Raw genomic sequence first — 27673 nt, 5'->3', positions numbered from 1 at the left:
CATCGCTGCTTCCATAAATATGGACATGCTGGTCGCCTGGGGGAAACACCTTACTGCCTTCACACTCCTGTCGCAGAGGACAGTACGACTTTACCCCCAGACCGCCCTGTACCACGATTGCTCGTAGTGCGGGGCCTCGCTGCTCTTGGTCTGGCTGCTCCCCTTTGGCCTTCTTGGCATGGTTGTACCTTGTGGAACGAAGTTCCAGCCAGTGTAGCCCGCGGGATCTTTGCAGCACTCAAGCCCGACCACCACGTCAAGGTGGCAGCTTTAGGTCGGGTGCAGTTGCACTACCCTTCCGGGATCCATTTCGGCGACGAAGCCATTGGCACCGATGATGATGTTCGGGACCTCGTCTCTAGTCTGTCGTCTTGTCATCCAATCAGCCGAATGGTTCTACTTCCCGGATCATGAAGTCGTACTCTTGTTACCGTATTACTCAGCGCGCGAGTTTTCCGCGGGGATCTCTGGTGCTCCTGGTCCACTCGAGAAGTTTGTGACCCATCCCGACGTGAAATATTTGTCCCAACAAGTATGGCCTCCACTTATCTAGGGCCCAGACAATCGCTCAGTGCTCTCTCTATGGTTGAGTACTTCCGGTCAGTGTTAGTACATGACTGGCGTATTCGATGATCCCACTCTTTTGCTTCAAGACTGCATCGACACCATGGTCACTAGCGTCCGTCGCAGCAGTGAACATCTCCCGACCCTGGGCAGTTTGAGGGTCAGATGGTAATGCAGCATCCACGCTTTGGCACAATCAAAAGCCTCTTATCCATCCGAACTTCCGGTTTTGACGCAGTAAGTGATACAGTGGAGCAGAAACCGTATTGAAATCCTTGACAAAACGGCCGTAGTATGCTTACCGTTCGAGAAACTGCCGTAGGGGTCACCATAAATCGGGGACTGCACAGTACTGGATAGTAACCAATTTTTCTGGCAGTGGGCTACCTTCTCCATGACCCACTTTAAGCCCGAACAGTGTCACGGAACTTCAAGGGAGTTGTTTTGGCTTCCATTGTCCGCAGGTCAGCCTCCCGAATACGCTTCAATACGGATTTCAAGTGAACTGTATGCTCTGGTGTTGAGCCGCTATACACGACGTCATTTCCATACAATAACACTTTGTATTCCTTTAGTTAGACGAAGTATCAAGCGCGGGAATGTGAATGGTGCACCGACAAACCAAACGGCATCCGTTTAAATTGATATTGCGAGTTTCCAACCGTAACCATTGTTTTATTCCGGTCCTATGACTTGATAGCTAGTTGTCAGTATCCGGAACGCAAGTCATACACCGGGAAATATCGGAATTCTCAGAGAGAATCGAAAATCTGTGCAACGGAAGGGACAGCTACAACCCGATTTACGGTCAGTTCACTCAAACGCCGGAAACTCACGTACAATCACTATTTCTCGTTCGCGTTTTTTACAAGCACTACCGGAGAGTTATAGGCACTGCTGGCTTCTTCGATTATACCATTTTCAACATCCCGCGGATGGAGCTGTAGCTGACGAAAGCCGTAAGGTCGAAAGCGTTCAGTGGGAGGCTTCATGTTCACTCGTCTCCTATGAACAGTTGGGTGTACTCCTCGTCCACAGACTGTACTGGCGGCACATCACAAGAAACAAGCTTCCGGACACGCATTTCGCTCACGTCAGGCCTTGGTTAACCTTTACGTTTCATGGAGCCATACCTTGTCACCAGTTTCCCTCGGTTTAAGTAAACCACGGTCTCCGCGCAGTTGGGAAAATCTGCTCCGGAATTGTCTTCTCTCCGTCTGGTTTGAGCAACAACTCGTGCCGCACCAACCTGTTGACTAGGCGCATTAAATGCATTGATAATCCGTCGATTTACATTTGGTATCTATCCATCTCGCGCCTAGCGGACACGGTTTGCATTCAGCTTTGTTCCCTCTCTGCTTCAGTAACACTCATGCTCCCGCATCCCCTTTTCCCGTCCATCTCAATAACAACCTGTACCATAGCCTGTGCCACAGCACCAGTCGCAACCCACCTAGGAAAAGAGGAGTAAGCCAAAGCATTGCTATTTACAAGTGGTCGGGTACGGCAGCATTGGTTCTTCCAGTGGTCAGCCGTTCCATAGCTGTAGTATCGGCTCGTTTGAGCGTGCCTCCGCGACTCTGTCTTCATGCCTACAAGCTGTTCGGTTAGTCAGTCTATTTTGATCTGCAGGTCTTCTACTGGTGGATCGTCCCTCTTCTCCTGCGACCGCAACGTGGTCAGTAGCGCCTCGGCCAATTTCCGTACCAGATACACCAGCTCCTCCACACTGAACTGACCACTTGCTCTCGCCAACTGCAAATGGGCATCAAGCGCCGGCTGCACACCTTCGACGGCCTGGTCAGACAGCAACTGTTGGTGTGGCACTCCGTCCAGTCCCGGTAAGGCACGATCTAAACACTGTTGCAGGCTGGCGAATAACACCGTCGGGTCGCATCCCGATCCTATCGTAGCCACCTTGAACCGCCCCATAGACTCCTGGAGGTCGGCCGGTGTGTCGAACTCGACTGCAAGAGCTTCGTTCGCAGTGGCCCAGTCCCTTCTGGCCGCATCCAGGGCCGCCTTCGACGGCTTCTGAGAAGGGTTTTCAGAGCCACCACCTTACCCTGGTCGGTCACCAGTTCAGTCGCCTCCTCAACATCTTCGAAGTCCTCCAGAAAGGTCCGCACATACCCCATCCTCAAGCACTTGTGGCTACCGGATCTTCATCCGTATCCTGGGCATGGCACCAAATGAAAGGCGGAAAGCGATTTGCTGTGAAGTTATTTATTAGTACGAACGGGGAAGTTACGAGTCAGTAGACAGGGAAGCAAGCGTCCCACACGCACTTAGTCTTTAACAACTGAACATCCTCGCGCGTCCTCTTCAACTTTCCTGGATCGTCACTGTCTATTACACAATAGTGAAGGAATGCTGCTACCATCGTGGGTTTTTCTGTACCTCCACATACAAGCATGAGGGATCTTAGATTTTCACTACAACCTGCATGCTAAGGAAAAGGAAAGGAAGAAGATTTGGTCTCGAAATTTCCTTGATTACGCGACTCCGTCGGAAGTGTGGGGTACTGAACTTCCATAAGCAGGTGGGCAAACACAAATGAGGACTTAAAAAGTTCAAAACTAAACTGCTAGTCAGTGCCAGATTCAAATGAATGAGTAGCGAGAATTGGGTAGGCCAAATTGAGACATGGTGACGGCGTCATGCCAGGGTGGATGCAATTCACGGCATGTGACTGATGAAAATACCATGTAAATTCAGGACTCACTTTATCGGAATATACTATCTGATCGGAACATCGATCACCAGAAGGGGTAAGGGCGGACGTATCAGACAGTACAAGCTGAAGTTCGGTCAGTGGTTCCACACACCACCCACATAGTGACACTGGGGATATGTGGATGGAGAAGCACTCCGTGACCTTTGATAAGTGTTGGGATAAGTTCCTCTCGAAATCCACGCACGAATGAGATTCAGCTTGATGAAACTTGGAAAGGAGTACCGCAAGGAACAACGAACACGCGAGGAACATGACCTTGAAACGGTCTCCGATCAAAAAGCCGCTGATATTATCGTGTATTCAGATCACAAAGAGCCCGAACCTAAATGTTGTGGCTTTCTCCAATAATCTAAATGCAAATTGCAACCAGTCCGCTGGAGCACCTTCTTTAGTGGAAAGCTCAACACAATAAAATGACTAACGACGACCTATTGCCGCAATGAACATCATAATAACGCCTAAGTCGTGCACTCACCGATTCACGGATTGATACACAGGATCGAGGCTATCGCCCAAGTTTCTCGGGTCAGTTTTGTTCTTGTCGGTCAGTGGCTGTCGTTCACCTGAAAGGCACAAGTGAAAAAAGGGTGTGGCACTGCTCTTTATATTCTCAGCGCGGGGCAGTATGCTTGCCAGGATTCGCATAAATAAATGTCTAATAGTGCATTAAACTGGGTTCTGGAAGGAGCGTGGACAACCGTCGGATCTTTAACAACTGAACATCCTCGCGCGTCCTCTTCAACTTTCCTGGATCGTCACTGTCTATTACACAATAGTGAAGGAATGCTGCTACCATCGTGGGTTTTTCTGTACCTCCACATACAAGCATGAGGGATCTTAGATTTTCACTACAACCTGCATGCTAAGGAAAAGGAAAGGAAGAAGATTTGGTCTCGAAATTTCCTTGATTACGCGACTCCGTCGGAAGTGTGGGGTACTGAACTTCCATAAGCAGGTGGGCAAACACAAATGAGGACTTAAAAAGTTCAAAACTAAACTGCTAGTCAGTGCCAGATTCAAATGAATGAGTAGCGAGAATTGGGTAGGCCAAATTGAGACATGGTGACGGCGTCATGCCAGGGTGGATGCAATTCACGGCATGTGACTGATGAAAATACCATGTAAATTCAGGACTCACTTTATCGGAATATACTATCTGATCGGAACATCGATCACCAGAAGGGGTAAGGGCGGACGTATCAGACAGTACAAGCTGAAGTTCGGTCAGTGGTTCCACACACCACCCACATAGTGACACTGGGGATATGTGGATGGAGAAGCACTCCGTGACCTTTGATAAGTGTTGGGATAAGTTCCTCTCGAAATCCACGCACGAATGAGATTCAGCTTGATGAAACTTGGAAAGGAGTACCGCAAGGAACAACGAACACGCGAGGAACATGACCTTGAAACGGTCTCCGATCAAAAAGCCGCTGATATTATCGTGTATTCAGATCACAAAGAGCCCGAACCTAAATGTTGTGGCTTTCTCCAATAATCTAAATGCAAATTGCAACCAGTCCGCTGGAGCACCTTCTTTAGTGGAAAGCTCAACACAATAAAATGACTAACGACGACCTATTGCCGCAATGAACATCATAATAACGCCTAAGTCGTGCACTCACCGATTCACGGATTGATACACAGGATCGAGGCTATCGCCCAAGTTTCTCGGGTCAGTTTTGTTCTTGTCGGTCAGTGGCTGTCGTTCACCTGAAAGGCACAAGTGAAAAAAGGGTGTGGCACTGCTCTTTATATTCTCAGCGCGGGGCAGTATGCTTGCCAGGATTCGCATAAATAAATGTCTAATAGTGCATTAAACTGGGTTCTGGAAGGAGCGTGGACAACCGTCGGAGGAAGGTCATTCCACGCAGCTACTACCCGAAATGAGAAAAAACTTTGTCGAATGAATGTGTGTGCTCTGAGCTTGAAAATTTTCTTACTATGTCCCCGCCGTGTGTTTGCTGGGTCAACGGTGAAAAACCTGTTTGCCAAGCTTTGTTCAAACAGGGCATAAGTAAGAATTAGGTCCCCTCGGAGGCGACGGTACTCCAGGGGAAAGAGATCAAGCATCGCGAGACGCGTTTCGTTGTTCACGGATTTAAGGCCGGCAACCATTCTCGTAGCGGCCCGCTGGACACGCTCGATGAGGGTGACGTCTTTCGTGCGTCCTGAGTAGACAACTTGGTTGGCGTTCTCCAGGAGCGATCTGACGTAGGCCCCATAGAGTAATACGGGAGAAGGTGCGTCGGATCATTCGTGAAGAGGCGAATGCCTTTTGGGCTGATTTCTCATGGTGCAGTGAGAAAGACATGTTTGAGGAGACTCAGTTACCCAAGTCCTTTTTGGCACCTATCCTCATGATGTTTTATGGTCCCCTCTCACCATGCATAACAAAGGCATTCGCTGATTCCCCTCCAAACGACATATAGACCAACTTTCCATCATTCAGAGGAAGGTGCCAGTCCAACGACCACTGCCTGGCATCGTCTGCATCCATTTGAAGGCAGTAGCATTGGAACTCCAGGATTTCAAGTCGTCCGCAAACAGTAGACATGGACTCGCGAGAATATCTGGGAGATGGTTGACGTAGATCAGAAACAGCACTGGTCCCAGGACGGAGCCTTGTTGAACTCCTATGGAGACCGACGCTGGGGAAGATTAGGTCGAGCCTATTCTCACTCGCTAGTGAGGCCTATAGGCCTATAGCTGCCAGGCGATAATCGGGCCCCAGTTTTGTAGCTTGGCGTTATACTCGCGGTCACCAGTTTTGTAGATTGGCGTTACAATCGCTTCCTTCCAAGCAGAGGGAAGGCGGCCTTCGTCAAGCAACTGGCGAAATACCATGTGCAAATGGTTTGTCAGTGTGGAGGACGTTTCTTTCAGGATCCTTGGACGGACCTCGTCGGGTGCAAACGCGCAGAATGGGTTGATCTTGTGCAAGAGTTGACGAATGTCCTCCACTGTGAAGATCAAGTCGGTCAGAGGTTGTTCGTAGTTTCGCCTTGACAAGAGTGGATGTGACGAGGACGCTGGGGCTGAGTATGGTAGCGCATAGTGTTCCCTGTAAACCTCAGACACAACTGTTGTGTCACTTGTCGGTTCTCCGTTCCTGTCCCTCAAGGAGAACGCAGATGGCTTGTTTCTGCGGCGATGTCTCATGTACTTGAACAGTACATTTTTGTTTCTTCGAGCGAGGTCCAGAATGGTGGCTTGTTTTCGTATGATCCATTGGCGGATTTCCGATTTACAGCGGTTCCGCATTTTACGAAATGCCAGCTCATCTTCTGTATCCCCTGTGGTCAACTTTTTAAAAAGAGTTGGGATCTTTTTTCCAGAAGTCGCCGAATCCTTTTTGGCATCCTGCGGTTCATCCGAGTGCGTGCCGGTTTTTTTTGGGACGAACTTCCTGGTCAATGGTGCTATATAATTCTCCTACCGGAGCTGTTCCCAGGGTGACTTGTTCAAGGCAGATGCGCATTCCTGAGAAGTCTGCACGGCAGACGTCTCGAAACCACTTTTGAGGTTTGGGATTTCTGGCCCAATAGCAGATGAAATCAAAGGTTAGCACACAGTGGTCGCTATGTCCCAGTGGAGCGTTAATGGTTACCTGATCAACGAAGTGTCTTTCGTTGGTGATGACCAAATCCAGGAGGGATGATATTTTGCCTGCGCGGTATCTAGTGGGTGCAACGACACGTTGGGCCAAGCGCTCTGTTGAACGACTTCAATCAGCGCCGCTGCAAAAAGTCCAAGCGATTCGACGCGCTGGAGCTCAATCCAGGCCTTTGGGGCGTTGAAGTCACCCACAAGCAGGAGATGAGTTCATGGTGCGGACGGACCAGAAGACATTACGAGCATAGATGTCGGAAGAATTTGGGTATCTGGCTGCCTTAAAACATGTCCTTCTTACCGTGCCATGATAAACAGACTCAAAAGGCATTCGCTATTCTACGGATGATTAGGTGCACCTTCCCCGTATTACTCGCAGTGACTTCCAGACACTTTGTGGGGCCCACGTCAGACCGCTTCTTGAATATGCCAACCAAGTTATCTACTCAGGACGCACGAAGGACGCAACCACTATTGCGGATGTCCGGCGAGCTGCTACAAAAGTTGGTCGCCGGACCAGTCGCCCCACGAATCATGGTTACGCGGAAAGGGAAGCAAGCGAACACTTGGACTTCTAGTAACCCCATTCTCCGCATCTGCCACATAGATCTTGGAGCGGGCTGTCAGAATTCAAAATGCTTGCCCAACATCAAGTGTATATCAGAGTATCCCCATCTAGAGGTGCGAAAGCTGGGTCACGGAAAACCCAGAGGGAAGTTGAGAAACATACTTTCGCTTGGTGCACATCAGCCAACCCCAAACTTACAGCCGAACCGATGGTAGTTGTGACCCCTTGTACTCTTTGAAACATGCCGACGCAACCAAATTGCTGCTGCTATTCAACCTCTGCAGGCCTCTCGACTAACAAAGCTAGCGGTGCTCGGGAAGAGACAGGTCGGGCGTGGGCACAGCGCCCAAAGTATGTAGAGACATCATCCCTCAGTTCCGCAGCAGATGATGAAGAGGCAACAGTGTACTCCGCACACAAGTCGCAAATTCTGGGCTGGATTAGGTCAGATATACGGTTGCAAGCGGCGTAGCCTACCAACAAGTCAGTCTAATTGGGGAATTTCGCAAGAAGCCGACAGCAAGTCTCCAGCAGCACTCAATCAAAAGTGGCCTTCTCAGTTGTGGGCGCAGTTGCCGCCCATAACGCCGAGAGCGAAGCCGCAAACCTGACAACTGTGAGCCGGAAAATCCTTCGTGCATTTGTTTGGACTTCCTGATGACGGGCGACTCGGGAGTCCATAGAAACGCGAAAAAACCAACAACAGTCAAGTGAAACACATACACTTCGCGAAATCACAAAGCTGCTGGCTAGCTCCAAGGTGCAATCTTTTGCGGAAACGAGCCTCGTGAGAGCGCCACGAAAAAATACTTCTTTGTGCTGCCACCCAACGCACAGTGCTCACAGAAAAGTGGTGTCCATCAAAGTGCGCCAAAATTCCCAAGAAACCAAACAAACTCATACACATCCTAAATCCTTCAGCAACAGCAAGCCCAATCGTGCAAAAGTTGGTATTCAACGAACTAAAAGAAGTAGCGGTCGAAATATCTGCCACTGCCAAGGCGGGAAACAGAGAAGTATGCAGCTGCGGCAATGGACTCAGACTCGGCGTGCAGCTATTCAATCTATTAACCTCACTGGAAGTTTACCACTCCGCTACCCTCCTTCCGAGGCAGCAGAGACTTTGTTGAAATGCTTACTCACAAACTACCTGCCTCTTCAACAAGCTTCGCGATATTTAGCAGTCAGTTTGTCTTAAAGAGTCGCCCATAATCGTACTCACATAAACTTGGCTCATCAGATTTCTGTGATGTTTAGATGACGATAGACGGTTACTCCGTTTTACGAACTGGCCCAGAACGCGGACGGGCAGATGGGGTGACTTGATACTTCCATGCTGCTCCGTCCATCCTGGGTGTCCTCTCTGACACCACGCGTACACATTTTCTGATACACTGTGGATTCAATTCCCGCTGGTTGGGACCAGTTGTCTTCTTATAGGCGTGGTCTACTGTTGCCTTTCACCGTAAGAGATAGCCAGTACCTCATTCGAAAACTAAAGCAAAAAACTTAAGTTCCTCTTGCTGGTACGTGATTTCACCACACCCAAGGCCCCCTGGATAGAACTTAGCGCATCAGGTCTAGCAAGCATTTTTCATCGGTGCTAATCAAGTTCGCTCATCAGAAGGCTGGTACTCAACACCAGATACTGCGCTGTCCAACTACCATTAATGCTCGATCTGTTTGTCAACAGCGAAAAACACTTCATTGAACAAGTGTTTAGTTAAGCCTCAGTGGGATAACACCTACAAAAATCCCGTGTAATTTCCATCCAGGTAAATAGGTGAATAACTTTTGTGTGTTTTTCACATCTCAGGTGAAACAAACGAGATGGTTTTTCTTGGCGAACTCCGTTATGACAGTTTTTTCAGAGAGCTCGCCCGTCGTCCAGTAAAACAATGGAAGACGACATGATGCGTTGTGCTGTAGTGATGGGAGTACAGCATCGATTCCCGGATATATACAACTAAGCGCTTTGCGATATCTGTATGTCAATATTCAAACATAACGGTAACTTTTCCATTAAAATAAGTATGTTGTTTAGCTTATCGTAACTGCTAGGCTAGTGTCAATGCGTGACGCTGATAATGAGACCACACTTAAGCACATTAGCCTTAACTGCTAGGCTAGTGTCAATGCGTGACGCTGATTATGAGACCACACTTAAGCACATTAGCCTAATCCAATGTCCAACGATGGTCTTTTATGTTCATAACTATGAGCGATGTTGGTTACCTGGCTAGGTCTTTCCCATGCCACATGTTAGGTTTGAGGCTTCAACCATGCACGATCGCCTAACCCGCCGAGCAAAAGTCGTTTCCCCACGCCCATAACTGACCTTGTCGTCACACGTACTGTTAAAACTAACACGTGGGTTTCGCTACCTTGTGACCACTTTGCCTCGATTCGGTGTGGACTTTGGGATCCCGTTAGAATTTGGCGGTAACTAAACCCGTGTATTAAATCCGGTGTGATCCGACGATTTGAGTAACGCATTTGTTCAGAAGCCTCCAGTTGGAAGATTTGAATATTCGGCTTTTATGAGTAACTCAACATAGACCAACTGATTGCTGGAAACCATCCATCCAAGTTTGGATTTGATGAATTTGGAATCTGACGACTGAATGGTTAGACAAGTACCCTAAAATTCAATCTCATATAACGCACAAAAAATGAGTGCCCTCTGCGTGGATGAAACAGCTTCTAGTGAGATGAAATAAGATTGGTGATACATGTTTCGTACAACTAACATGATCCACGTGCTGGTGTAACGATGCCATGCAAAATTGTGGAGTCTGTTGAAAAGTTCACTTTATGGAGGCTTTCCGCCTGTTCCGACGATAAGGCTAAGGAGAATCAAAATGTCCCGATGTTTCAAGCACAGACTTCAGAATGTGTTTCAGAAATAACCGCCATTTAAAAAGTTAGGAGAGAGGAAGGTATTATCGATGGAATGTTTCAGATTACCTTGGTGATTTTCACGCTAAAATATTCGGGCCTGATTTTCACGTTATGCGAACCACTGCAAGGTTTGCGGATATTGACATTCCGAAAGATTAAGTAATCTAACAGGGAAATCAATAACAGAAGGTATACGAGAATGATCCAGAACTGCTGTCTGGGGAACAACTGAAACAAATGTCACTGAGCAAAATGACTATAAATTAAACATAGTTCGGTTGAGACAGAAGTAAAAACGAGGAATTCAGCTGGGTTCCGAGTGAATATCGCGTTCAAAAACAAATTAGTATGCAGATGAATGTATTGATGGAATGTCGTGCAGCTTGGTCTTACGTAAAACACAAGTTTGACGGGAACTCAGGGACTGCGCCTACCTACTGAGCCCCTAGAAGACCAAAATCTGCCGTGACATGCCAAAGAATTTCAGGAAATTAATAAATAGAGCATCACTTCCATATAATGTATCGCGATATCTCGAATATCGTACCCAATACGGCATGAGCCGGCTCGGTGCAGCACATTCAAGGGCCTAGGGATATCATAAACGGAGATTCATCTGGGCTTAAGGTGAATCTCCCCTCAACAGCAAAGTGCAATGCAGATGAGTGTATACGTCGACTCTAAATTTACTGTGGTCCGAAAGGGCCAATTCCTTAAAAAATAATGCCTGCTTGTGTGACATTTCCCCTGTTTATGAAGATGGGTGTCAATAAAACTATTTACGGACATTAGGAAAGATTTCAGTGTTTAAAATACCCCGGAAAATCACAGAATGATTGATCTTGTGGTTGGTGCACTTTGTATCGTAATGCACATGGACATCCTTTCAAAATGCATCTGAACAATCTGTTTGACTTCAGCCCAAACAGGTGGATGAAATGGGCGATGTAGCTATTGGATTAGATTTTAAACACAGAACAGCAACTTCGCCAACTGCAAGTTCTAGGCTCCTATAGAAGTGGAATAGTGATGTGTTACCTTCATCATTAGTGACGCTTGTGTATAACTGACCGTTCCTGACGTTTATCTTTTGTAAGCTTTGTGTAACGTCCCACCGGTCCAACAGCTATTTGCTGAACAGCTGATCACTGGTGGCTGGTGAACCTGCATTTCTCTCTCACCAAAGAATTTGAATCCACGAATATCATCCGTTTCGTTCTCCGCAAGCTCCGTCTACCACTTCCGTACTTTAAACAGAAGCCAAACTAATATATTCACAAGGTTAGTGGAACCATTCCAATAAGAGTGATAATGTGATCCATGTGTGAACATCTAGTTTTTGTAAACGGCTTTGATAGTCAGATACAAGAGTTGATCCAGTTAGGACATAATTAGCGGCTCCCGCAATGGGGATGGGTTGAACTAAAGTGCAAAGTGCGCATGGCGGCATTGACGTCAGTTTCTCTGGGCGAAACTCCGCTTTTTTATTCCCCCGTTTGAAGTACAATAAAGAGGCGAATTCTGCTGCTTTGTTCACCATTTCTAACCACCTGTGGGATCGCTTTAAGGGTTCATTAAATGACTTCGATTTAACCTCAGATAATCCGGCTCCCAGGAACTTAGCTCTGAAGGTTGCGTTTTATCATACTATGACTCCTGAGCTGTATTCAGCACCATACCCCTTTAAGTGACCTTGGATCCATAGCCCCCCTGGATATCCTTATACTTTGGATAGAAAAACTCATTGTTATTACAGAGGCCGGATCTAACCTCTCCAGCACAATACCGATTCCTTTACAGCTGAAGCAACCGGAGAATTATTCATTGCACGATTACGTGATCCCATCGCAAATGCGGCCCGCCCAATTATCGCCAATAATGATTGCGATGATCAAACAATGAACGAGAAATGAAACGCAAGGTTATTTGGAAAATGAGAGACAAGTTCCAGGATGTATCTTTAGGAAACGTTCGAGGACAAAGAATCCAGCAGTGGAACTGGAATAGACTTTAAGTGTAGTTGAGTGTGGCTGAAATGGGAAATTTCACTTCATAAAAAGAAACGGTGTGTGGCGGCCACGTTGTACCATAAAAGTAGTACTGGCCACCAAACAACTTTAGTAGAGCGAGAGGAATCAATGTTAGCGGAAATCGTAGTAAATGAAGGATAATATCTATATAACAGACAGCTGAATTCTTGCGTTATCCTTCTTAACACCGGCTATAGGCCTTTCCCTCAAAGGCCCATTTACTGGTTCGTCCAATCAGCCACCAGCAGCAAGGGTCTCCAATTGAATAAAAATTCCCTACATACCATAATTCGGGAAAACATCCAGTGATGACGCGTCGTCGGCTTTCCCAAAGGATGTAGATGAGTTATGTCTGTTTAATCCAGGGTGAATATTACGTACTTAACAAAAACAGGAGAAAAATCTCCGTGGCGTTAGACATAATACACTACTCATAAGGTTTCTGAAGATTCTTCGACAGCGCACAACCGGCTTCACTCTTCTTGGGGCTCATCAGGTAGGGACAGTCCCCGAGTTTCCGTCAACCTTATGCTCTACTTGAGACCAAATTGCACGAAATCAGCAAAATACACTCATTTGCAAACAAATTTGTTTTTACCAGGGGTTCAACCAGAACCCAGCTTAATCTCTCGTTTGTGATGCTTCCAGGCGAATGAATGTGCGGCACCAGGCCTCCTCATGTTTTAATTGTTACGTCATAAACAAGCGATTCAGCTGGGTTCCAGGTGAGTCGCTCGAAAAACGGTTCAGCTGGGTCCAGGTGAGTCGCTCGAAAAACGGAATTCGTTCGCAAATGAATGTATTTCGCTAGTTGCCCTGGTTTGCCCAAAAGAACGTTAGCATCGGCTCATGCATTACAATGGAACAGTGAGTTGGATTCCCACTGCGCGAATTTTCCCATAACCTGGTCACATTTTGAAGCGTTCAAGTGGAACGTCGGCGCCTCCATCAAGCCTTAATTTGGATCGAAGAATACATACTTTTGAGTGCCACCGAAGCTGCGCAAAACAAATGGTGGTTTTTATTATGATATATGAATATAAACCCATTTGCAAGTCAAATCGGAACTCTTAAGTCAGCAGTGTATACAAGCTGTAGTGTCTGACTAATACACCGTTCTCACTACGCAGATACGTAAAGCATGCCTAATCGGGTTAACTGAATGTATCCTGTGGTATTTTGCGCCATGAATAATTTTCATTTTTCTGAGGCTACCGCTTTAATCAGTGTTTTTTCTTGAAGCGGCCACACAATGCATTTCACATCCCGGACAAAATTCCGTTGAATCCACCCTAATTTATGGCCTACAATTGAAAGGCACTTACAATAATCGTCACAACACGAGGAAGACAGTACGAATTCGTTAGCCAGGCTGGTTCTGCGGCTACTACGCTGGGACAGTCTTTTTTCACTCTTGAAGCAACATCGCAATTGATCGATTGGAAAGAGTTTGGAACCGGTTGAGGAGTCATCATTTCAGAAGAGCTTGGTAGAAAATTGGTAGTCTTTAACTGGGCAACGTTTCGCTTTTAACACAAAGGTTTCATCAGGCTAATTGAACAGGTCAACAATTTGGCCAAGTTTTAGGACAGACGGAGACCCAATCAGTAAGACCTCCTCAGACTAGCACACCAGATCAGTGTTTCGTTGGTCTGTGTGGACCTGTGATTGGTGCGACAATTTCGTTGGGGGTAAGGTGGGTGAGATTGAGTGCAATTCAAATCTAAGCTACTTGTGTTGATTACTGCTCATTCTGATAACCGCATACCAATACGTTTCAGCTCAGCTAACTTAAAACAGTTCTCCATATGGTTACCGGTTCTACGCCTGCTATCCCATCTACACAGGGATGCTTGGCAGTTTCCACCGCAATCCTCGCCTCAAAACATTAACATTTTCTAACTGTATTTGGTGTCCCGTGTCCAGTGTATGTTCCACCACTACCGAGTCCTTCAGTAACGATCGACATTCAGCTGCGTTCCTCGGCGGTCTGTTTGTTTTCTCCTCTGCTCTCATATTCTGGTGTGAAAATCTCTGGCCGTCTGTCCCATATAAACATTAGCGCGGGAGTTACACCTAATTTTGTAAACACAGTTCCTGGTTCTGTTCGCCGGAAGGCGATCCTTCACTTGCATAAGGTCACTTCTTCCGACTGATCAGTGCAATGAGGTGTTTGCCACTTCACTACCTCGGAGACAAAATATTGACAGAAGTTACAATCAATTCACTGAGCGGTATTTAAAGTAGGTATAAGTTCACAACAGTCGGAATACTCTGAACCTAAAGGTGTCTTAGGAGTAATTTCGGGATCTGCGGGCTATGTGAACGCTGCAAGATAGAAATCATGCTATAAGTCAAAATTGTCGCAGCAACTAAGGTTGGTGGTTATTAGTCAGAATTCACGTTGAATGTTGTAGCAGGTGAGCTTACATATGTCTTATCAATTAGAACAAACCACCCTCTGACGGAACTCCTGTTGTATGAGAATGGTAGCACCTAACGCACTACCGATTCGCCATCTTTCCGAATCAGAAATGTCGCCACAGCCTGCTGTCTCCTTTCGGTGAAGCTTAGATGATCAAATATTGTGGATGACAGTATGATGGTCCAGTAATTTATATATATATATATATATATATATATATATGGCTAATGATAGACCAAAGCATTGCTGTTATTGTAAATCAGCCAAAGAATTTGAATTCGCGCCGCTCAAAATGCCGTAGTACAACTGCAATCTAGATGAACCTATGAGTAAGGTGTGTCAGTGAACACAAAAATGGCTTAAAGCAGGCCTGTCTTGTGAGATTTGCATATTATCCTGAACATCCCATAGCGCTGGATAATGGATGAGGTTGCCAATCAAGTTCAGTCAAATATACTGGAATCCCTAATGGGAGTCGGCAAAGACTTGCTCACCTGGATTGCTTAGTTCTGGCCTTCAACTACATTTTTCTTTATTCCTACACACTGCTGCAAATTCCTCCGACTCTCTTCGAAAAAAGCTGCTGGTGTAGAAACTTCGTCATCAGGCATAATTTATCTGTGACCGGACAGTTTAGCTCGGATAGTCTTTGGCCTCATTCGAGTCAATCAGTTTCAAAGCAGCGCAACAGTTCGACTGGTTTTTTAAACGTCGGGAATATGTGATATCTTTATCCAGAGATAATGAAACACTATCCGGTTTGATGCATTTTCAAAGCTGGTGGCATTTTATATTCACATCCTCCTCCACACCACATCAACACTATGACATCGCATTCACAGATGATCCAATAGTTGATCAAAGACAATTTGTTAAGTCACATTATGCCACTGCGTCGCAATTCTGAGAAAATGTCCCAAACTAACGTCATTTTTCACAAAAAATCTATAACATGTTTGCTGAAATCGCATCCGTTTGGAAATCTTTTGGCCAAGATCTATCTATCTTCTATCTATCTATCTATCTATCTATCTATCTATCTATCTATCTATCTATCTATCTATCTATCTATCTATCTATCTATCTATTCTATCATCTATCTATCTATCTATCTATCTATCTATCTATCTATCTATCTATCTATCTATCTATCTATCTATCTATCTATCTATCTATCTATCTATCTATCTATCTATCTATCTATCTATCTATCTATCTATCTATCTATCTATCTATCTATCTATCTATCTATCTATCTATCTATCTATCTATCTATCTATCTATCTATCTATCTATCTATCTATCTATCTATCTATCTATCTATCTATCTATCTATCTATCTATCTATCTATCTATCTATCTATCTATCTATCTATCTATCTATCTATCTATCTATCTATCTATCTATCTATCTATCTATCTATCTATCTATCTATCTATCTATCTATCTATCTATCTATCTATCTATCTATCTATCTATCTATCTATCTATCTATCTATCTATCTATCTATCTATCTATCTATCTATCTATCTATCTATCTATCTATCTATCTATCTATCTATCTATCTATCTATCTATCTATCTATCTATCTATCTATCTATCTATCTATCTATCTATCTATCTATCTATCTATCTATCTATCTATCTATCTATCTATCTATCTATCTATCTATCTATCTATCTATCTATCTATCTATCTATCTATCTATCTATCTATCTATCTATCTATCTATCTATCTATCTATCTATCTATCTATCTATCTATCTATCTATCTATCTATCTATCTATCTATCTATCTATCTATCTATCTATCTATCTATCTATCTATCTATCTATCTATCTATCTATCTATCTATCTATCTATCTATCTATCTATCTATCTATCTATCTATCTATCTATCTATCTATCTATCTATCTATCTATCTATCTATCTATCTATCTATCTATCTATCTATCTATCTATCTATCTATCTATCTATCTATCTATCTATCTATCTATCTATCTATCTATCTATCTATCTATCTATCTATCTATCTATCTATCTATCTATCTATCTATCTATCTATCTATCTATCTATCTATCTATCTATCTATCTATCTATCTATCTATCTATCTATCTATCTATCTATCTATCTATCTATCTATCTATCTATCTATCTATCTATCTATCTATCTATCTATCTATCTATCTATCTATCTATCTATCTATCTATCTATCTATCTATCTATCTATCTATCTATCTATCTATCTATCTATCTATCTATCTATCTATCTATCTATCTATCTATCTATCTATCTATCTATCTATCTATCTATCTATCTATCTATCTATCTATCTATCTATCTATCTATCTATCTATCTATCTATCTATCTATCTATCTATCTATCTATCTATCTATCTATCTATCTATCTATCTATCTATCTATCTATCTATCTATCTATCTATCTATCTATCTATCTATCTATCTATCTATCTATCTATCTATCTATCTATCTATCTATCTATCTATCTATCTATCTATCTATCTATCTATCTATCTATCTATCTATCTATCTATCTATCTATCTATCTATCTATCTATCTATCTATCTATCTATCTATCTATCTATCTATCTATCTATCTATCTATCTATCTATCTATCTATCTATCTATCTATCTATCTATCTATCTATCTATCTATCTACCTACCTATCTATCTACCTATCTATCTATCTATCTATCCCCATCCCATGAAACTTCGGAAAATCTCTGAAAGAACACAGCGCTTTTGTCTTCTGCAGTATCTCACTTCCTTTTGGCATTGAGTAATATATCAGGGCTTCTCAGACTGTTTTTCAACCGACTTCTTTATATAATCCAATGTGGACATATTCCGACTTGTTGATAGTGCGTGATTTGCCTATTCTTTTTACCAAAGAAATTTACACAACTATGTCCTAAATTGAGATCGTTTCGGGAGAAACTATCTCAAGTTTTTCATGCACCGACCTCCACTGTCTACCGATTTGTTGTCGGATACCACGAAGGTGTTTTTCCTTATCTTTGAACACTTAGACCCACGGCAGTGGTTAGAGAACTTGGTCTCTGATATTTTTTCTCTAATCCAACCACCTACGGACCCCGGAAGATATTCATCTAACAGTTATCTTCTGGCAGCTTCATGAGTCATTCGACATGCTTTAATTTAAAGCCTATGGTTTGGCACCACGTAATATCTATCCTCAAATCGGTCTCACGCTTCTCCCAGCAACTTCTGTAAAAGGACCGACTAAATCTGAAAGACGTCCGGAGTTAATCCTCCAAATACCGCTTCCTACCTAAACATATTTACTTTCGCAAAGTTGGACATGTTACTGAAATTCTTAAAGCTATTTTATCTCTGTCAGTTTAGGCCAAAAGCCGCTTGCTTCAGGGATAAGATTTATCCTCGATATTGAATCTATGGGCGTATTATTGATCCCTTTCACAGCTGTGTGCTGCCGTGTTGTAACAGTCAGCCATTCAAGTCATTTCATCAGTGGCTTTTGCCAGTTTACCCATAAACTTGGAACCGATGCTTGGACTCCATCCTGCGTGCGGACAGCTGCTTTTTAAAGAAAATAAAATCTTATGTAACTTTCGAGACTAACGACGTGCTTTTATCCTCAATTTGATGCCTCGGTTTCTGGTTCAGTCAGGGACCTCAGCGCAATTGAACGAGAATACATTCTTCTTCTTGGCCTCAACATTTGGTAATTTAGCCCCTTTTCATCGAAACCCATGTATTTTTTAATATACATATCAGCTCTGAAACACCTGCTGTGAATTTTGTCCAGAATAGTGAAAAATTTCATTTAAAAATGTCGATATTAACTTAAAAAGAAATATGTTTGAAAAGGAACAAATAGGACAAAGAGAGAAAACGTGATATGTGGGGACGTGTTAATTACGCACACTTAGGAAATAAGTAGTACCAACAATGTGGAAGTGCAACAGCAGTCCTCTTTTGAACGGAAGATTTTGTATGAAAGAACACTCAACGACAAGGAAGAAAGACAAACTGGTGAGTAACCACGCAGGTCATCGCAGGTACTCTGTCCTGTGTCAAAGGCAGACTTGCATTACTGACTTCGGACAACTGGCCGATTTTTTGCTTTTTTCCTACTACTTGTGAGTAAACGTCAAGCAGCATTCAAACGCTATTTTTAAGTTTTGTTTAAATCACTGTCCCAGAGAGTTTAGCAATATAATGGGTAGTGTATCATGTACGTACCATGTATTAAGACATTCCGAATAATGTACTAACTGAAACATGAGATGGTCTTTGTGCAACACAATCAGCTGATGCGCTCTGTTGCAAACGTGAGAGTTAGCTGGATACTCCCGGTCGAAATGAAATTTGTGTGCAAATGAGGATACTTTTGGGAATAATGTTCAATTATTTTGCTGCCCAATGAAAATCCATTTCGAATAGACAGCATAAGCTAGATTATCTTTCTTTGGGTAATGAAACAAGCAATCTTGACTTACACTGAGTAAAATTCTCCCCGGTGATTTCAACTGAGATCAACTTTCTATCTGTGGTTGAAGGCTGAGCGGCCGCATATCCTGTCCAAATGAGAGCTAAATACACTACTATTTAGACACGCGCAGCTGAACGTATAAGGGCCTAAGCACTTGGCCAGAATGTTGCGGATTCCAAACAATGGGCTTCGTGTAATTCACACTGCTGACCATTTCCATTAGTGATGAAAAAGCTGAACAGCGCTTCTTGGCTTTCCAGCTTAGATTAGCTTCATCGACAGGAAGAAGTCCCAAATGATATCAAACTGCCGCAAAATTCAATAACTGTTTCACACTGATGAATCTCTTTGTTGCGATCCGATTAGCCGCAAGACGAACAATGTTCATTGGGGAAGCTGGCTGGTAATAACCAACTCAATGTAGTTTAGTAAATATGGTGGCTCAGCTGGCGTACCACAAATAGAAGTTTGAATCCCCGCGTATCCTTCGAATATACCCAACTATCATTACTCTGGTTACACGCTTACACGCTTATCTGGATTCTAGAAATGCCGGAGATCAGTGGCTTAATAGTAATCAATCAACAAAACAAATGAATAATAAATAAAACACGAAAAAGATGCGGATGGTCTGGTAAAAACTGAAGACGACGTTCATCTTGACGATGACTACGTTTTCTTATAGAAATGTAAGAACCATACATCCTCAAAAGCGTTATTCGGATCCTTGAAAAGTTTTCAGCAGTCACAGGTTCCATCAAGAAAATATTGTTCTATATCTCGAATATTGTTCCATTTGAAGCAGGAAGTGGCCTTGCGCAACACATTTTTTAAAAGAATATCATAAATAAGGGATTTTTCCTGATGTAGTTGAGTTTCCAGTTAATACCAAATTAGCACCCAATAAATCGTTTTGATAAAGAGCCTACTGCAAAACCACTTTTTCCATAAAAATTCTACATAATGATTGTGCTCGAATATTGTTTGAAAATAATAGAGTTCTGTGAGTATCTAAGCCACAATGACGTGGAAGATTCGGTTACATAACGATCCATGAATCACTTTCACTCGAACATCAAAGTAATTGCACTGGATGTACGGAGTACACACTCCTGAATAGATTCCAAAATGATTCAACAAGCATGGTGAACTTCATTATTTCAAAATTGCAGCAAAACTGAGTGGCATGAAACGGGGCATTCCAACTATAGTCAGAACTTATGTATTGCTGTGGTATATCATCCAGCCTTGTTTACCTAAAACTTACTTACATACTCCTTATTTTTTTGTAGTAGAGGGATATTTCCATTTATTGGCATGTCCCCTGTCCAGGTTACTTCAAACATGGTGGGCAACAGTCTCTAGTTTACACTTCGTTCACATCCACCAAAAGAGCAAAAGCATGCCTTTGTAGCAGAGCTAAGGCGTCATAATTTTGCCACTTTCCATAGATTTACACGGAATACTGACCCATTTCAAAACATCAAGTGGCTCTATGAAAGCATCATAAGAGAAAAAGTAGTAATGTAACGGGCTAGTACCTTTATAAAAGATGTGACGTCAACATGGAATGCTAAAAGTGACAACAAACTAAGCCGGGATCCTGAGGTTTAATCAAGAATGGTCTTGCTTGAAACTGGGATCACCACTGTGAGGACAGTTATCTAGCGGATTCTGAAACCCTAAAAGGGAGATTTGATGGTAGCATACCCATTTCACTTGATAATATACGAGAATTAACCAATGCAAAGAAGGGTAGTAGAAGTACACTGGTCTAGGCATCACTCTTGCGGTAACCAGGCAAAGTGTGCCGTAAGTGTATCATACGTCTTCGAGATATCACAGTAACACACATGGTGGCACTCGTTGGACACTACGCTACTACATTCGTTCATCAGGATACGATTTGGCAGAAACGAAAACCGATCAACGCCTTCGACTTGATCAGTACAAAGGTGTAACATTCTGTTTAGCTAATCTCATTCTAAATCAGGAGGATGCATTTTATCAAAAAACTCCGACTCATTTTGTCGCAAGCTTAGGAAATAAATCCAACAAGAGATATGATACCCAAAATTTACCTCTTACTCCATGTTGAACGCGTAGGGTTATCATCAACAGGTTAACCATTGTGCTGGGGTTTCTAAACAGAATAAAAACAAATAACCTGTAAACAGTCTTGTGCGATAAGCACTGTACACTGGGCGGTAGTAGAAATTCTAGAAACCCGAATGCCGGTAACAGGACTTGGCTAACAAAAGTTCAAAATGGTGGAGTTCAAGCAACAGGCTTCGTGAGAATGGCTAACAGTATACTGTATGTTCTCTGACGCTTCCAAGCCCCAAAATCTGGTCGCATGTTGGGCGAAGTTTGATTATTAAACTCTGCGTTTGGCGAGCTACATACAAAACATGAACGTCTCAATGAGCACTAAGTCTTACTGTCGATGTCTTATTGTGTGCACTTACCGCCTTGAATTCTCTGAACATGCAAACTTATTTTTTCCACGGATTAAGCAAAAACCAGTAACTATGTGGTTTGCAATGGCTCTACATCTGCCGAACCAGTTCAAAGGAAGGATCCACAGCAATAGGTTAAAATGGCTTGCCATCACTTTGTGACCTCTTTCATATAAAATTTGCCCTCTGGATCCTCACGATCCTTGCCACAAATTTTGACTTTGGATTAAAAGGCTTTGCATAGGGGGACGTCATGCCAGGTTCAAAAACGAGATAAAGCTGAATGCAAGCTAATTCTCTGGTTTTAGGTTTGATTAAAACATAAGCTTTTTTCTGGAAACTTGCCTATTTAGCAAGCCGGAAGAGATGCGAAGCTGTTCACGGCCTCTTGGAGAGCTTACAGCAAATTATCCGCAATGCTCCATGCAGACAAAAGAATTCTTGTTTAAAATACAAGAATCTCGGAATATACCGGCATAATGTCTGCAAAAAAATGTTTTTAGAGCGCGCTTTTTGGGAGCATTTCCGTATTCACTGTAATTCAGTTTTTACAAAGTTGAAATTCCTTTCGTTATTATCCGCCCCCCCAGAATTTTCATTCCCCTGTTAAAACTTTGTCGGCTTTCGTGCTTGAATTTGTTTTCTCTTCATTGAAAGCAATGTATTTTTGACCATCAAGTGTTTGGATTGCTTTATTATGCAGTTGAAGCTTCAGCATAAACATTCCTCAGTCAGAAAACTGCAAGCTACGCTTCCAGGTCCTATTTGTGACAGCATCCTTCGAACGTATGACACGTTAGAGAATGCACTCAATCGGAGCGGGAAGCTACTGCATGTGACCAGATTCCCCACACTTACAAATGCGCGCAAATATTTTCCAGAAATGTATGGTGTGTGAGATTTTTGAAGCTTCTTTTGACGGGCCGAGAACTTTCTGAAACAGTCCGTGACGTGACTTCCGGAGTACATTTACTATAAAAATCAAGTGACACATATAGATACACTTTGGAAAAGTCGATTTTGAGTCCAAAGTTAAGAAGAAGTCAGCTTTAACTCCCTTTTGTTTCGTGAGAGATAGTCAGATTCTCACATGATTACCTCTCTATGAGAATGAAAATTCATGGCTTGGTTGAGAATCGTGTGCTGAAAACCTAAGGTTTCTTCATATAGACTGCTATCAGAATAAAGCAGAAAGCCTCTGTTATCTTGGTACTAATGTGTGACGTCGGTGACAGACGTTGAGTTTATTCAAATGAGAAATCGTCTCCAATGTTCCCATTCTATGACGCTAAATGATCATTAGGGGAAAGTATGATTTTGGGAACCAAACAAGTCAGAAAAGCTTTTATTATACTATCCTGATTTCTCGCATCTATTTCTGGGGTCACTTTGAGTACGCTGAATGCGTGAACACATGGGCAGTGCTCAACACACGCACGCTGATCTACTGACGAGAAAGGTGGCGATTTCAAATCCATGCCTTCTAGAATCTCGCTACTTTTTTTCAAATTCGTAATGGGTCAACACTCTTTACTTTTGCACTGATAGGTCCACAAAACTTCTCAGTTTCTCGAAACTGCACCTCAGTCCGTTGTGGGACAGCATGACAATTGGAGGTGGCAAGCGGTGGATGAGGGTTTGACCAAAAGAAATTTTTTCAGGGGACACAAACTACAGTGGTCTTCCGGAGATGAACTGCCTGTAAGTCAAAGTCAAAGTGATCTCCTTTGGAAGTAGTTCTTCACTTTGAGGAGACATGATGCGCTTCACCAGTTTCGTGCGAGGCCGAAATTTTCCTCAGATTAGCTATTTTATTAAAAAAATCATCTGTTACATTTGTTTTTGATTCATATAATATGTCCAGTTTTCGAGCCTGGTCGTTAGAATTCGTTCTTTACCGTCGCAGAACCATTTCCATCACCAGCTGGCGGTGCTAACTTCAACAACAACAGGAAAAAAGACATTTCCCCTCCAGCTTTCTTCGTGGAATGTGTCTTCGTCGCGTTATTTCCAACGGAAAAACTGGCCCACTTATTCAAGATATTTTTAAAATTATTATATCCTAGTTTTCTAAATAATGTCCCAGCGAATCGAAGCAAGTGAGTAAGTTGTCATAAAGACTTACGCCTACTTAGTTTAATGAACTTCATTCTGCTTCTGAGAAACTTCAACGTCTATGTTATCATGCAACAGTAAGTCACTGGATGATTTTACTAAACATCGTGTTTATTTTGATGTCTGATGTAAGGGTTGTGGTTAATTCTTTCGACTAAAGCAACCAGACCGATTGCTATCGAACTGCTCATGCAGTCACACCTGGTGGCTTACTACAAAGCACACAATTCAGTTGATCAGGCCTGTCTTTAAATTTTACCGCCAAGGTCCACAGTAGACTCCAGTAATAAGCACCGCAGTCAATCAGTAGGCCACGTTTAATATCACGCCAGTGGTATCGCCGTACAAACTACCTTTGGAGTTCCGTAGGTTTCGAGGGGAAATGGTTCTTTTTCGAAAAAGTTTGTTGACGATCGGTAGATTTATTGCTGGGCAACGTTTCGCTTTTGACACAAAAGCTTCTTCAGGCCAAGTGACTAGGTTCCGAGGTTGGTCGAGATTTAAGGCGGAAGGAGAACCAATCAGCTAAGTCAAGCTAAATCTCTGTTGGGTGTCGGCTGAGGGATTTTAGTGTGTTAGAGTGGTTGAACAAGTGTTGGGTCGGTGGGGAAACCTACATGTGTTTGGGTCCAGCCTAGGGTCTAGTTCTTCTGGTTCGGTTGAGTTGATGGTTCCTGTTGAGCCTCGTTTGAACCTTCTGTCTGACAGTGAAGGGCTTGAAAGTGCAAACTTCTGTTGCTTTTGGTAGGATATTCGATCCCCAGTCCAGTGAAAAAACTTGCGGGACTTTAATAGAGTGCCACTATTAGTCTCTGTTAGAGAGACGGACAAGAAGTAATCTCTTCCAAAATTCAAATCGAGAAAAGAGAAGAGTACTACTGTCGATAAAATGTTTACGGGGCTATGAGGTGGAAGTTTTCTCAATGCCTTTAATAGCGTCATCTTTGAGCTGATTGGGCTACAGGTCAGTGTGTCGCGTATCCGGTCTAGAAGGAACTGGCCGTGCGGAAGTGACGAGTGCAGTATATCCATGTTCAGAAACGATGGAATACATTACTTCTAGTCGTTAGTAAACCTGAGAAGTGCCAAGGGTCCTTCGAAAGCTGAAAAGACGTTGGTTTCATTTATCTTCTCCAGACATGCTAACTATATTTCGTACTGGTCACGGATACTATTCATCTTGGCGGTGCAGTGGGGCCCCCGCTCACTTCAGACGCGTTCGGGGATCTTGTAAACGAGAACACCCATATAATTAAAAAAAGATCACATTCGTTGGGCGTTTTTTTCCTGCTCTTGTTAGATCGCTATTATTATTGAGTCCCCGACACGGAACTTTGAGTCACACTTGTGTTTGACGATCCCGGATATCAAAACGTTGGATTGAGTTCAGAAGTGCTCAGTAATATTTACACATAAGTGTCACTTTCGCAAAGTCTGCAAGTGCGTAAGCTTGTCACATACCAACGCAGCACAAGGTCAAAGTTCGCAGACCAGATAACAACGTGCCCGGTGGTCTGTGCTGCTGTCGTCACCTCCGAGACCAGTCTCGTGTTTAGAGCTGGCAATTATGGATAATACACCGGCGTCAAGACAGGGAAAATCGGAGTATCCTCAGCAGAAGGCGCACGAACGCGGATGGTTAAATCGGTGCAGTGACACACACAAACACATGGTAGTCTACCATTTTGGGCAGGGTGAATGGTGGGTGTAGAGGCCGCGACGCATCGAAACAGGTAGAGGTCAGGCGGAGTATGTAGCTAAATGGTTGAGTTTCGTGCCTTCAAGTCTTAAATTCATGAGGATAAAATGCAGCTGTTTTTTTCGAGGACGGAAGGGGCAGGTCACCTTGCGGTACCAGTGACGGATAAATAGTATAGTCACTGCCTAGGGAAAACCGAAATACCTCGAAAAACCCTCATGACTTTACTTCAAACAACATCGTGATCTTCTCATTTTCGAAAACCGTATTGCTTGAGTATGTCTGAGCGACTGTCACTGATGACTGGACTGCAGCCCAGCTATTTCGAAAAGTACTCTGAATACCAGTTTGCTAACTTAAACAAAGATGGTACGAGGCATCTTAGGTGAGAACCTGCTGCCTATTTCGCTTCTAGCAGAAATAACCATAGGTAAATGATGTATCCTGATCGTAAGCACATGATGTTTTGTAGAACCTAAGCTCCAAGTCTGAATAGTCAAGGCAACAAAAAGGATAAAATGCAAACAGTATAACCTTTTGCCAGTCACAACACTGCCATGATATTATTACCTTCCGCAACAGCTTAGTGTACGGGCTCCAGAAAAGTTAAGTCGACCACTTTCATCCTCTCTCTCTCCAGTAATCCAACATGGTGACAGCGTTTCATTCCACTTCAAAATAGTTGAGGAGCTGTAATCCATTTATCAAGCGTACGTTGCTGCGACCGCGTTTGACTTCTTCCGGCGTCATGCGAAGAAAACTGCTCATTTTAAGTAAAGTTTCAGCTTTCATAAAGGAAACTACTTATAAGGTTCCTGAAAACTCTTCGACACCCAACGACCGGTTTCTCCCTTCTTGGGGCTCATCGGGTAGGCGCAGTTCCCGAGTCTCCGTCAGCCTTATATTCTACTTGAACCCCAATTGCACTGTTTTCGAGAAATCCACTCAGTTGCTGATCAATTTGGTTTCCACGAGAGACTCAACTGAATCTCTCGTTTATGATATTCTACGACTGAATGTCCTGCACACCCGCCTCGTGTTTCAGTTGGCACGATATTCGAGATATCGCCGTATATGATCAATTTGGCCAATACGTAGGTTCACTGTGGGATAGCGAATGAGGTGCAGAGAAAATGGCCGATTTTATCTGGACGCCAATTGTACAGGTTTAATGGCTGCAAAAATGTTTCATTACAGCATAGCCCAATACCTTTGACTGTACGACAGCTAAGCATATTGCAGCCAATCTTCATGAAATTGTTCCGTCCACAGGCACTAAGACCCCGAGAACAAAATGGCAGATAAAGTGGGTCGCCGTGTCTTGGAATCCTTATGACAAATTTAGCCAGTAGCAACTCTGTAACGAGGGTTGGCCACAAAACATCGTCTTCGCTTCAACCTTCAAGACACTCAAGTATGATAGTGTATACAACCTCTTGTCCTTTTAGGTTGCTGAGACTTGGCTAGACGACACACGTGTCCCTATCTTACCTAAATAACCGTTAAAGTTTCACACATCATTTGGACCGGTCATATGATCTACACAAGTCACCTGTAGTGTCTTGCAGGTTGCTGATATCAACCCAAGGCATTGGCTTGGCGACAGCCAAAGCAGTCGGGTGACCGATAGGCAGCCTTTCACGAAACTGCCAAAAGAGATTCGCACGCAATACAAACCTGCTCTGGCAATGTGGAAGTTGACCACCTAGCCAATGAAATGTGACGTCATTCGTTCACCGAATCTATATATCATCTATTCATTTTGACTATTATTTAAACCTCTAGATATTCTAACCTAGCATTGAGCTCCGGATACCACAGTGTCCGTAATTCCGAGTCCTTGATAACACTGTTAGTTTATTCATCCAACCTGGAATTTGATTTCGTGAAAAATCATGCGAGTCATTTTAAAAGCAGGCTGCGGGAATTTTTTTCGGGGGGTGGCAGTGTGACACAGAACATACTGAAAGTTTTGGGCTAACTATGATCTTCTTAGTGCCATTTGCGATTCTTACTGTTTATGCGTAAAAGTTAAAGCAGAATGGTTAG

General features: G+C 43.3%; 2 protein-coding genes across 2 annotated transcripts in view; both read right to left on the bottom strand.

Moving 5' to 3' along the window:
• The window catches only part of T265_08479 (hypothetical protein), a gene marked incomplete at both ends in the record, with an annotated part of 13342 nt that extends 7968 nt beyond the window's left edge, over window positions 1–5374 (bottom strand). The window contains 4 exon segments of the mRNA XM_009174291.1: window positions 3290–3556; window positions 4440–4734; window positions 4927–5106; window positions 5124–5374. Of these exon segments, the coding sequence (XP_009172555.1) occupies window positions 3290–3556; window positions 4440–4734; window positions 4927–5106; window positions 5124–5374 (993 nt within the window).
• Window positions 5375–6004: 630 nt separating this feature from the next.
• T265_08478 (hypothetical protein) overlaps window positions 6005–27673 on the bottom strand; it is a gene marked incomplete at both ends in the record, with an annotated part of 44600 nt that continues 22931 nt past the window's right edge. The window contains one exon of the mRNA XM_009174290.1: window positions 6005–6710. Within this exon, the coding sequence (XP_009172554.1) occupies window positions 6005–6710 (706 nt within the window). The remainder of the gene's footprint in view (window positions 6711–27673) is intronic.

This window comes from Opisthorchis viverrini (genome assembly GCF_000715545.1).
Source record: "Opisthorchis viverrini unplaced genomic scaffold opera_v5_218, whole genome shotgun sequence".
NCBI classification, from domain to species: Eukaryota; Metazoa; Platyhelminthes; class Trematoda; order Opisthorchiida; family Opisthorchiidae; genus Opisthorchis; species Opisthorchis viverrini.
This window is presented reverse-complemented; position numbering and strand designations above follow the sequence as displayed.